The sequence below is a fragment of the Anabrus simplex genome, chromosome 4 (assembly GCF_040414725.1).
Source record: "Anabrus simplex isolate iqAnaSimp1 chromosome 4, ASM4041472v1, whole genome shotgun sequence".
NCBI lineage: Eukaryota > Metazoa > Arthropoda > Insecta > Orthoptera > Tettigoniidae > Anabrus > Anabrus simplex.
Window position 1 is genome coordinate 408,240,906 of NC_090268.1, and position 12,443 is coordinate 408,253,348.

The 12,443-nt window shown below is 36.6% G+C and overlaps 1 protein-coding gene across 1 annotated transcript in view; it reads right to left on the reverse strand.

Annotated features, from left to right (window-relative positions):
* Positions 1 to 12,443, reverse strand: part of mRpL13 (mitochondrial ribosomal protein L13) — a 62,354-nt gene that overhangs the window by 32,554 nt on the left and 17,357 nt on the right. Inside the window, exon 3 of the mRNA XM_067146616.2 lies at positions 1,722 to 1,876. Within this exon, the coding sequence (XP_067002717.2) occupies positions 1,722 to 1,876 (155 nt within the window). The remainder of the gene's footprint in view (positions 1 to 1,721; positions 1,877 to 12,443) is intronic.

The following is a 12,443-nucleotide window of genomic DNA, read 5'->3' on the forward strand; positions in this document are numbered from 1 at the left end:
ATTATTATTTGATCTCTTATTGTCGTCTTTATTGTTTCTTTTCTCCTCTTTCCACCCCTTCAGTAATTCAAGTTTTCTATCTAATGTATTCTGCTTCTTTTTGAGAATGAAATATAATGAATTTTCTACTTTATCTTCTATGTCATCCCATACTAAACCTGAAACCTCTTTTGTAATATGCAGATGAAGATCATATAAGTCCTGGTTCAGGCGACTTGTTTTAATATATAAGAACTTAATTTCACTTTTTAACCATACTTGATTCATTTTCAACTGAGTCATCCTCTCATGTCTTCGCAAAATGCCCCTTTTCTCTACCGATTTCAAATGTTTCGGAATTAACTTATTTTCTAGACAAATCTTAAGAAATTTCAAGTCCTTGGATATTTTGGCTATTTTTATTTTTGTGTTTTTAAATTTATTCATTAATTTTCTAGCCCGGCTGGCATGTTCAGAATTGATTATTTTCACCATGTTGGTCCGTACTGACTTATATTCAAATTTCTGTAAAAATATTTTCACCACCTTGTCAATACTTTATACATCTTATTTTATTTAATTACCATACATGTAAATGTTAAATTTAGACAAGAAGAAATATTTATTCTTTCAGATGTAAATAAGGGCATAAATTAACATATAGAGATTAATTTAATAGATTTCATTATTTAGTAAAATTCCAGTAAAATCTACAACAAATGACATAGTAAATAGGAAAGGTGAAACTAAGAGAAATAGTTGTAACAATTTTTAAAATTCATATTTACTTGTTATATTATACCACTGTACCATAGTCCAAGGATCAATTAATGTTTGGCACCGCCGAAGAAGAGAGTGGTGGCTCTCGAAACATGTACATGTACGGTAATTAAATAAAATAAAATGTATAAAGTATTGACAAGGCGGTGAAAATATTTTTACGGTGTCTGGATTAGCGTGGAATCGCAGCAAGCACTAGATTCCGCAACGTAACAAACCCGTCTGGCTCTCCACAGCAACCGAGTGATTATGAACAAGCAGTAGAACACTAGAAGTTCAAACTACTCTGTTACGTCTTCTTCGTGATAACACTAAAATACTTCATTTTTGCAGTTTATGTTTAAGTGTCTAATATTATTGTTAATGGCCTGAGGGGAATAAGTTGAAATTTGATCATATTTATTTTTTAGGTAGTATTCCCCGCCCAGCTATTCATTCCTGCCACCCAGCTAATGAAAATTTCTGGGGAGAACACTGTAGGTGCTTAACATTTTTTACCCGTGAGTGTATTTTCTTATTGCGAAGTTTAGTCAAATTGTGGTTTGTTATACCGTATTTACGTGAAAAATACCCACATATTTTTTAAAAAAATTGAGGCACGAAATTGGGGTGCGGGTTTTATTTGAGTCAACGTTGGCAGCCTTCCTAAAGTTAGGGTGCAGGGATTATTCGCATAAATACGGCTTATTTACGAGAATAATACCCACATCATTTTTTAAAAATTTGAGGCACGAAATTGGGGTGCGGGTTTTATTTGAGTCAATGTTGGCTTTTTTTTTTTTCAAAATCAGCCTTCCTAAAGTTAGGGTGTGGGGATTATTCGGTGGCGGGGATTATTCGTGTAAATACGGTAATTCATTCCCGGATTGTCCCCTTTCCCATATTTTACTTCTCCCCCCCGTAGTACTTCCAAAAAAGGAGAATCAAGGTTATTAAATTCAACATTTAATTGCATGTATTACCAATGTTGGATCTTTTTGATGAAGTTCCCACGCCAGTGTCCATGAAGCACCTCCTGGATAACCAGTATGATGGAAGTACACCCTCTTCTTCCACTCATCTCCTCTTAAGGCTACATGCCTGCTATTTTTGACAACTACATGGTCACCACAGTCATCTGAAAAGGAGAAAATACAGTTCTATTTAACTGATTTTATTTATAAGCTACAGGTTAATATACAGTAAGTGTGATAGAGTGTATCGTCTCCACTTATGTTTATAATGGTTATGGATGAAATTCTAAAGGAAACAAACCCAAGATATGGAGGGGATATGAAAATATTGTTGTTTGCAGATGACATAGTGATCTGGGGAGTCAACAATACAGAAGTGCAAATCCAACTTGGGCCTTTAAATGACAATGTTGAGAAATATGGTACGAAAATCAGTGTGGAGAATAGCAAAAGAGTAGTGATGACAAGAGGAGAAATAAAAGGAAAAGGAATCGTTACTATCAGGGACAAAACCTTGAGGTTGTTGAATACTTCAAATATTATAATTATATAGAAATAATATGAATCACCACCTTATCAATACACTATTTTATTTACTACCAAACTGGTAAATAGGGTCAATACCAGTTTCGACCCCTATGGGGTCATCCTCAGTTGACACATATAAATATCTATAAAAACATCACATATAATAGTTAAAGTTTAAAATTGATGGGTCATTAGTATACTGGTAAGTACATATGCATGTATTATGGAATTTATAAGATTGTTCTATTAGAGCTATTATGTAGATTTTTTGTTTCTTTGTAAACAGTATCAAAAGTATTGTATTGGATGTGGTTCATCCGTTTGACAAAATGCTAGTGGATTTAATATGTACATTTGCTGAGAGGTACATGCTATTCTATTTTACAATTTTTGTTTTACATAATATGGGGTAAAATTATTACATTTGCACATATGTGGTGATATTAGGTACAATGTAGGGTGTTAAAGATGTAGTATTTGAATTTTCAGTATCCTGATTAAGTTTGTTCTATTAGAGCTATTATGTAGATTTTCTGTTTCTTTGTAAACAGTATCAAAAATATTGTATTGGATGTGGTTCATCCATTTGACAAAATGCTAATGGATTGAATATGTACATTTGCTGAGAGGTACATGCTATTCTATTTTACAATTTTTGTTTTACATAATATGGGGTAAAATTATTACATTAGCACATATATGGTGATGTTAGGTACAATGTAGGGTGTTAAATATGTACTATTTGAATTTTCAGTATCCTGATTACATTTCATGTAGTGGTTGTAAAGTTTACTGATTCACTTGTTTAGTTCAGTTAAATGCATAATGACCTTGTTGGTTTGAATTCTTAAAATTAAAATATTGGTATGTAATACCTAGTTAACATGAATCCTTAATGTTAATATATAAGTTTGTAGCACCTCTTATTCCCGTTTTCAGTCTTAAAATAGAATTGTGTCTTGACACTTTATTTTGTTAGACATATAAAAGTCTTGCTAAAATAAAACTTTGGGGCTAAAACCGGTATGAAATACTTATTTAAAATACATTAGATAATGGTATTGATATGTGGTGCTATGTGCATATTCAAAAAATCTAAATGAAATATAAATATAAATTGGTGACAGTACTGTAGGTTGTTGTATTGTAGGTCTATTAAAATATATATGTTTACTTGAATAGGATCGATCACATGCTGTACGCGTTACGAGTGAAATTGCATTATATATTATAGTAATAACTGGTAATTTTGTAGGATACTGCTGTTGTAGTTGGAAATCTTGAATATCATTGAGAAAATGTTCTCATCTTGTCGCGTGTCGAATACAGGTTGAGTAGGTCACCATTAAGAGATGAAGTGCATATTGGATGTCGTATATCTAAATTAGGTTGTACGTTGGTTGTATCGTGGAGACGTGTTGTAAATTAATATATCTGTAAGTAGAAATAATAAGTGTGTGAGATAATGTATCGAAAGAATGTAGTGGCAAGTATATATCGTATTACTTACGTTGGCTGTTGGGATCGTGTGCTCTGTATGGCTGTCTGTTGAGATCTGTAGCGTGTTGCTCTGAGGTTATAGTTTACGGCGGTGGAGGGGAGGCTTGAAGGGATGGGTGGAGCACTTGTAACGGGAGTGGGATTAAAGGAGGGGAGGTCTTGGAGCGGTAGATTTGTATTTATGGATTTTTGTTTATCTATTCTTTTTAAATAATAATCTTTCAGGAGGGGAATAACTGTATGAAAGAGAATATTATTTCTGTCTATGTTATCGTTTAAGTTGGAATTTGGATTAACGTATTTGTCTAAGTTTATATAAAATTCTTCTAGTATACTGAGCAAGGGGCTTTTTGGGTTTATTTTGAGGATTTGCATATCATTACTGATGTCTGTAAACCTATGTTTCTGATCGTTGATGTGTTGTCCCATGGCTGAGAAGTGTCTATGTCTAACGACATTTACGTGTTCGTTGTATCTTATTGAAAAACTTCTACCAGTAAGCCCTACATAACAGGCTTGGCAATCATTGCATTTTAGACGGTACACTCCTGAGTGGTTGTATTTGTTTATGTTATTAACTGATTTAGAATTGTATAATATGTTGGTGTTATTGCGTGTAGTTTTGTATGCTATTTTTAGGCCTTGTTTTTTGAAAATGTTGGTTATGGGGTGTATATGGTTATTGTTGTAAGTGAATAGTGCGTATTCTTTTTTATCTTTGGTGATTCTGGTTAACTTAGTTTTTGGTTGGTTTTTTACTTTGTTGATGATATGGTTTATCATTGTTCTTTTATAACCATTTTGTTTGGCTATTTCATGAATTATGTTTAGTTCTTTGTTCAAATCTTTCTTTGAAAGTGGAATGTTATATGCCCTGTGTATCATGCTGTAGTATGCGGCTTTTTTGTGAGTGTGTGGGTGGGTGGAGTCTGTTTTTATTGTATTTGATGTATGGGTAGGCTTTCTGTATATGTTGTATGTTAGATGATTATTATGTCTGGTTATAGATATATCCAAGTAGTTTATGGTATTGTAATGGTGTATGGTGTATGGTATGGTAATCAGGATACTGAAAATTCAAATACTACATCTTTAACACCCTACATTGTACCTAATATCACCACATATGTGCAAATGTAATAATTTTACCCCATATTATGTAAAACAAAAATTGTAAAATAGAATAGCATGTACCTCTCAGCAAATGTACATATTCAATCCACTAGCATTTTGTCAAACGGATGAACCACATCCAATACAATACTTTTGATACTGTTTACAAAGAAACAAAAAATCTACATAATAGCTCTAATAGAACAATCTTATAAATTCCATAATACATGCATATGTACTTACCAGTATACTAATGACCCATCAATTTTAAACTTTAACTATTATATGTGATGTTTTTATAGATATTTATATGTGTCAACTGAGGATGACCCCATAGGGGTCGAAACCGGTATTGACCCTATTTACCAGTTTGGTAGTAAATAAAATAGTGTATTGATAAGGTGGTGATTCATATTATTTCTATATAGTGATACCAATCAATACGGACATGAAGCTTATAAATAATATAAATAATAATACTTCAAATATTTGCGAAGTGAAATAATGCAAGATGCAAGATGCAAGGTTAGATAAAGAGATCAGCAGAAGGGTACAAGCAGGAAGTACAATCTACCAGAATGTAAGGAACCTGATGTGGAACAGAGAAGTTCCTATGAAATGTAAAGAGATAATGAACAAGATGTACTATACCCCTATATTAATGTATGCATCAGAGACTTGGACTCTGACAGCAAGAAATGAGAGTACATTACAGGCCAGTGAGATGAAGTTCCTGAGGGAAGGCAAGGAGAGACAGAATAAGAAATGTTTAGGTCAGAAAAGAGATAGGGTTTAGAAAAACTAAGTGACAGGATGGAGAAGAATAAAGTGAGATGGTCTGGATATGTTATGAGGATAGAGGAGGGAAGGACACCAAAACAAGTGTTGGGGGTTAAGATAGAAGGAAAGAGGGCAAGAGGGAGGCTCAGAGCAAGATGCATGGACTCTGTCAAGAACAACATAAGAAAAAGAAGAGTGGACTGAAATACAATTACTGAAGAGGAGTGGTGGAAAGAGAGGCAATAGTGGCAAAGTGCCATTAACACCCCGACCTGGCAAGAGCTGGACAAGGGGAAATGAAAATGAATTGAAAAAAAAAAAAAGTATGCTAGATTCCAAATTGGGGCTGAGAAAAGTAACACAGAATGAACATAGGAAAATGAACACAAAATTTGCATCTTATCAGGATTGTCCCTATTGAAATAAAATTATCAATGACACATCCATTGCAGTGCATACAATGTGACTCAGGAGTCAGCCATACCTGACACTATGCGACTGTAGGTGGTCTACCAAGTACAAAAGGATGAAGCATTTCTTAGGCACATCTTGGATACATTGATACTGTACCACAAAGAGAGACTGAAGTAGGGAAATGCATGGAATTTGGCGCACAAAGTAGGTTTCCAGTGACGATACTATGGGAAATGGCTATGACTAGGAAGGACAAGGCTGTGGCTTTCACTAGGAAGGCAATGCACTAGAATGTCAATGGGACACCTTGACGCAAGTGCCAGCATTGCGGCCACACTCAATGTATTCATTTAATAGTCATATATTGCACCTGGCATCCATTTGGCAGTGCTTCCAACTAAGCATTACTGCTAACTAAGATACCAAGTGCTAACACGACTGACAATGCTGCCACAAAAGCAAAAGTCACTTCAGGTTTGTAGTTTTCTGGATTTTTTGCTCTACGTCGCATCAATACAGATAAGTCTTATGGAGTTGATGGGATAGGAAAGGGCTAAGAGCGAGAGGGAAGCATCTGTGGCCTTAATTAACGTACAGCCCTAGTATTTGCCTGATGTGAAAACGGGAAACCACGGTAAACCATCTTCAAAGCTGCCGACAGTGGGGTTCCATCCTACTATCTCCCGACTGCAAGCTCGCAGCTGCACGCCCTTAACTGCACGGCCAACTCGCTTGGTGCATGTAATTTTGATAAAGGCAAAACTCATTTCCTCAAACGTGACAAAAGTGGACAAATCTTCTTTTAATAACCCTTCAGTTCTTGATCTCATAATGTATATTGGTTGAACAAGATTGCAATAGACCTAATTATCTATACAATACTAATAAGCCAAACCCAAAAGTCCCAGTTTCCATGTTTTTTTTCTTTTCCTGTTCTTTAATTTCCAACATATGTAAAGCTGTGACTTGTTTCTTGACAGTCGATGTGCATTTCCTCTGTCAACCACCAGGACGCTGTAGGACTCCGACCTCGAAATTTATTATTCCCTTTTTTTCTTTTTCTGTTCTAATTTGCGATTGTCTGAGAAGAGGTCCGACCCCGCGGTGCTGTGGGCAACGCGTCCGCCTGTCACCTGGCGGCCCCGGGTTCGATTCCCGGCCGGGTCACGGATTTTAAATTGTACATGAGTAATATCCCTGGCCTGGGGACTGGGTGTTTGTGTGTCACCCTTAACGTTCCTTTCCTCACATTCAACACTTTACACTTCTGCCATTTACAAAATACACACACGTTCCTCACATATGATGCCAGTAGGGGCAAAAGATCTTTCTAGGTCGATGCCCTGAACAAATAGCACTTTTAAAAAAATCTGAGAAAAGGTTTTTTTTTTAAATTGTGGAGAAAATGATTAATTTGTTTTATCGGGCAGCGTTTTTGAGTTACCTCCTGACTTACTGTCATTTTAAGTTTATTCTTTTATAAGGACTTTCATTTAAAGTCCTTTACCTTTTCTTCTTTACTTCTGGTGCTGTAAGTTATGTTATCTGTGTTGTTTTAATCTTTTCTGACATTTCGGCCTATGTCCCTGCCGTCTTGATGTTAATTATCACGGCGTTAGTAACCCATGTGATTAATGGTTTCATTTAGTAGTTGTCCTTTTTTCCTTTGATATGAGTTAATTTTAAGTCTAGGCAGAAATACTGTTTCCCTTGCCTTGTATTTTCTGCTGCCTAGCTTTCGGTATTTGATGCAGCCTTTTTGGGTTCTCCCCAAGGGCTCATTGTGTGTGTAAGTTGTGCGTGTTCGAGTGTGTGTTATTCGTGGAGCCCTTTTTTTTCTGTCCGGGTTTTTGACCTGACTACTTTCTCCCTCTTCCCGTTGCCTGTCTCCTGACTGAAACAGTATTGGCTGTCTATTTGGGGTTATATCCAGAAGATTGGTTCTTTCTATGCCTGAGAAAGTTGTGAAAACATCAGTGCATACTATGACAGGACTTCGTCTATGACCACCCTATCACACCTACCGTTGCCTCCACGGTATGCACTAGCCAGCGTCTTGGTAGGTGTGCTAGGTACCAACTGATGAGCCCAACCTAGCACACGAGGGCGAAACACTGGCAACCAGGAATGAGTTAGCTGGAAATTTATAATGTCCAATAACGGAGCATTTATATTGGTATTATAAATTTACTCATTCGGGACAAATATTTCAGATTCCCTATGGGAATCAACATCTATATCATCTGATAGCCAAGCAGGCATCAATTTTTGGTAAAGAGACTAAGTCTCTCATAGTGCATTGGCACTGCTGGTGGCCCTAAGTAGCCTACGCAGTGGCCTCCACGGTATGCACTAGCCAGCGTCTTGGTAGGTGTGCTAGGTACCAACTGATGAGCCCAACCTACCACACGAGGGCAAAACGTTGGCAACCAGGAATGAATTAGCTGGAAAATTTATAATGTCCAATAACGGACCATTTATATTGGTATTCGCTTATTAACACTATTCACTTCTGGTTTGGCATGGATCACTTTAGGTCTTCCTCAAGAGCCCAACGAATCGTTGAGTTAGCAAGGAAAGAAATATACTTGCAAACATTATTACAGGTTAGTTGTTTAGCCTATATCATAGTACCACTAGCATACATGACAAATGCATGTTACTGCTGATGATTTACTTATGGATTGTTTTTCAAATAGTTTCACAATTCTATATTCTCTTCTCATTACTCAGGAAGATGAGCCGGATTTACATCCACAGACACCACCTATTGCGACACCCGTTCAGGAATCCCCAAAAGATGTCATTTTTTCCAGCAGTCTTGACAGAGTGAGTCCAATGAAATGCTGTCATGGTACCCAAAATACTGTTCTGAGGTGTAATACAGCCATGACTGGCAATCTTCAGAATGATTATTCAGATTTAGAACTGAGATGTTCTAGTGATTCAAACTTTGTTGAGGGCAGGACGGATGCAACAACATTGTTGAAGGTAAGTACGATTTAGTTAATGGAAAAGAAACACCATCATATCCTATAGCATTGCCAGACAGATACTGTGGATCAGAGTCGGGTAAGGTTTTTCTAGGAAGAAATACATTTTTACTCCAAAATATAGTATTTCTGTTTTACAGGAAAATACACAGTCTGAAGATCAGCAGCAGTCCGTTCCTGTATTACTGGACGAACATCACTTTTCTCATTCCCATACAGACGGTAGTTCCGATTATAGTAATGCTACTAATGAACATGTTGTTTTAGGCTCCAGCATCTCTAATTATGCGGCTAGCCAGACCCATTGTTCAACTCCTCAGCCGATGAATGAAGCATGTCAGATATTGGAAGCTCAAAACAAGGATTCTCTGGGAGAAGGGAGACCAAGAAAAGGTCGGAAAAGAAAATATTCATTTCAGAATCGAAGAATTAGGAAGACGAAATGTGTTCAAAATGAAACCTATATCACACAGCGGGGATATCTTAAAGAACCCAAGGAATTTAGAGAATACATTTGTTTATGGAAATGTCTGAACAAGATAGGAATTCATGCATTGGAAGAAGAGTTTAAAAACTTCTATAGTATTACATCACATGATGCACAAATAGCTCTTATTTGTGCCAATGGTAAGAACAAAAGATGTCAAACGGAAGAGAGTGAAGGACTCCAACAAAAGAACAGCCACAAGAACTTACAACATCCACGGTGTCAAAGTATACAAAAGTTTCTTCTTGCAAACATTTAGGATCTCCAGAGGAAAGGTTAATCTGGCAATTAAGAAGATACAATCACCAAGGAACGTTGTGGATCATCGTGGATTGGCTGGTGGAAGGAATAAACTCCCTGAAAATAAACTTGTAACTGATTCCTCTCTTCCAAAACACTTGGGGAGATGAAAGTTATTATCTTGGGACACATGAATATTAAATAAACTATTTGTGGCTTGCCCGCAAATTGCCACGCAAATAGAAACAATTAACATTCCATGGTTCCCCATTTCTCTATGTAATGTTAGGGCGCCATGGTTACAGTTTTAAATAAAACTGTAAACCAAAATTTATATTTACTAGCATAGAGACTTACACTTAAATCACAGGGGTAGGATTTTAAATAATTAACCATTAAGTATCGCTTAAGAAAGAAAATTAACGCAATATAAAATACAAATGAATTTATTATACAAAAAAAAAAAAATGAGATGAAACGGAAAAGTTTCCTTAAAGCGTGGAGGAATTTATAATTTACTGAATTTACTATTGCTTGCTTTATCTAATTGAAGCTCACCAATTGCAGCTTTCGTTGACGTCATCTGGTTTCCGTGGTTACTCGTTCTCTTCTTTTCGATGTAGACTTTGCTCCATGGACATCCTTCCTTCCTTCTCTGATATGGTACGGGCTATCTGGACTAACACTCCCTACTTGCCTAGTCTTTAAATTAGACATTGGCCCTATACTTGGACTTGTACCAAAATTCCGTAAACTTGAACTCAACATAGTTCTTCGTCCAGAATATTTACTGAAAATAACACAAGCCATAAGCTTGGTTCGTCTCACGCAGATCCGATAACATTACCGCAGCTGAGTACTGTATCGAAGCGATAACATATTGTACAAAAATAACTATGTCGCGGAGCGACCACACACTGTATCAAAAATCAAATCACGTCGTACAAAGTAGATGTTCACAGTAGAAGTAGTAGTGATGGAGTATCCCTAGTTAGGTTGTAAGGTTGTAAGGTCGTAAGGTCCCGTTCTCGTGTTGAGAATCAGTATATATCCGGGCTCACCCCCACTCTTGGTAACAGTTCAATCTCAAAACTCATATACAACGAAGTATCTGATTCGATAGATCGAAGCATCAACTCCCCTTCCCTTCTTCCTGGACAAGTCCAGAAGGCGTGGCGATGATATAGCAACCAGCTTGCAAGCCTCGCGCACGGGTCGCTGTTTACTAGCCTTGGTCATAAAATAAACCTATGACTCACGCAAAATCCCAAGCTTCAAGAATAACCCTCCGTATACACAAACATGAGATGAAATGAAAACAACTATGTCTCAACATATTGACCTATTTACAACATAATGAATTCTCATCCTACATAATATAATAATTTAAATAATAAAACGATGCTATCATATATACAAAATGATTCCAAAAGGCCTTGATTACAAATGATTGACGTAGAATAAATATGTTATTACAAATAATTGCAGATGGTGGATAAACTTGATATCAAATGATATTGCGTAAAATGATATTATATTAAATTAGTAGGGCTGGAGAAACCTGGACGGTTACAAACTGAAAGAAGTCATAGACCACATAAAGAAGTTTCCACGTTAAATATCTCACTAAAGGAGAAGCGAGACACAAGCGGAATTTCTTGCCCCTGAAATAACGGTTAATGTCTTGTATGATATGTACAAGGACGAGGTTTCAAATCCTGTATCAAAAGCAAGTTATAAGAAGATATTCCTCACGAAGTTCAACATCAAAAGGAAGCCACTGAAAAAGGACACATGTAATGTTTGTGACACCTTGGAAGTTCAGATCCAAAACACAACTGGATGCGAAGCCGAGAATTTAAAAACAAATTGCGCAGGATATGAGATCATTGGACATGTCAAAGGCAAAACAAGATGGCACCCTGGAAGTTCTTAGCTTTGACCTAGAGAAAACCTTGCCATTGCCTAGAATTCCTACAAATACAGTCTTTTATAAAAGGTAGTTATGGCTTTATAACTTAGAAATACGCAGCGGTAAGGATGAAAGAGGACATTGCTATGTCTGGTTAGAGGGTGAGGCAGGCCGAGGGTCACAGGAGGTATCCTCATGCTTGATGAAATATTTAATAGAACAGCTACCAGCTGTTGAAGAAGTAATCTTGAGGTCAGATTCCTGTGGAGGACAGAACCGAAACATAAAAATGGTTTTGATGTTAAAAGCTATCTTACAACAGCATCCCACAGTGAAAATAAATCACTCAACGTTTCCTTGTTCCGGGACACAGCTTTCTCCCCAATGACAGTGATTTCGGGGACATACAGTGTGCACTGAAACATTAGCAAAGGTTGTATACAGCAGAGGACTACATCAATGTGATGAAATTGTGCAGAAAGAGGAATCCCTTAGTTGTTCACAGAATGAAGTCTGAGGATTTTAAAAGTACAGATTTATTTGAGAAACAAATCGTGAATTGGAAGACAAATAATTTGAGAGAGAAGATAAACTGGCTGAAAGTAAAAGAGATAGAGTTACATAAAGACAAACCATTTAGCATCATCTTCAAGCAGGAATATAAAGGACAGCCAGTTGAAATAAACATTCAGAAGAAGAAAGCTGTTGGACGTCCTTAACAAAATGGTGTGACCCACTAATTTAGCAATGTGTTAACACCTCTG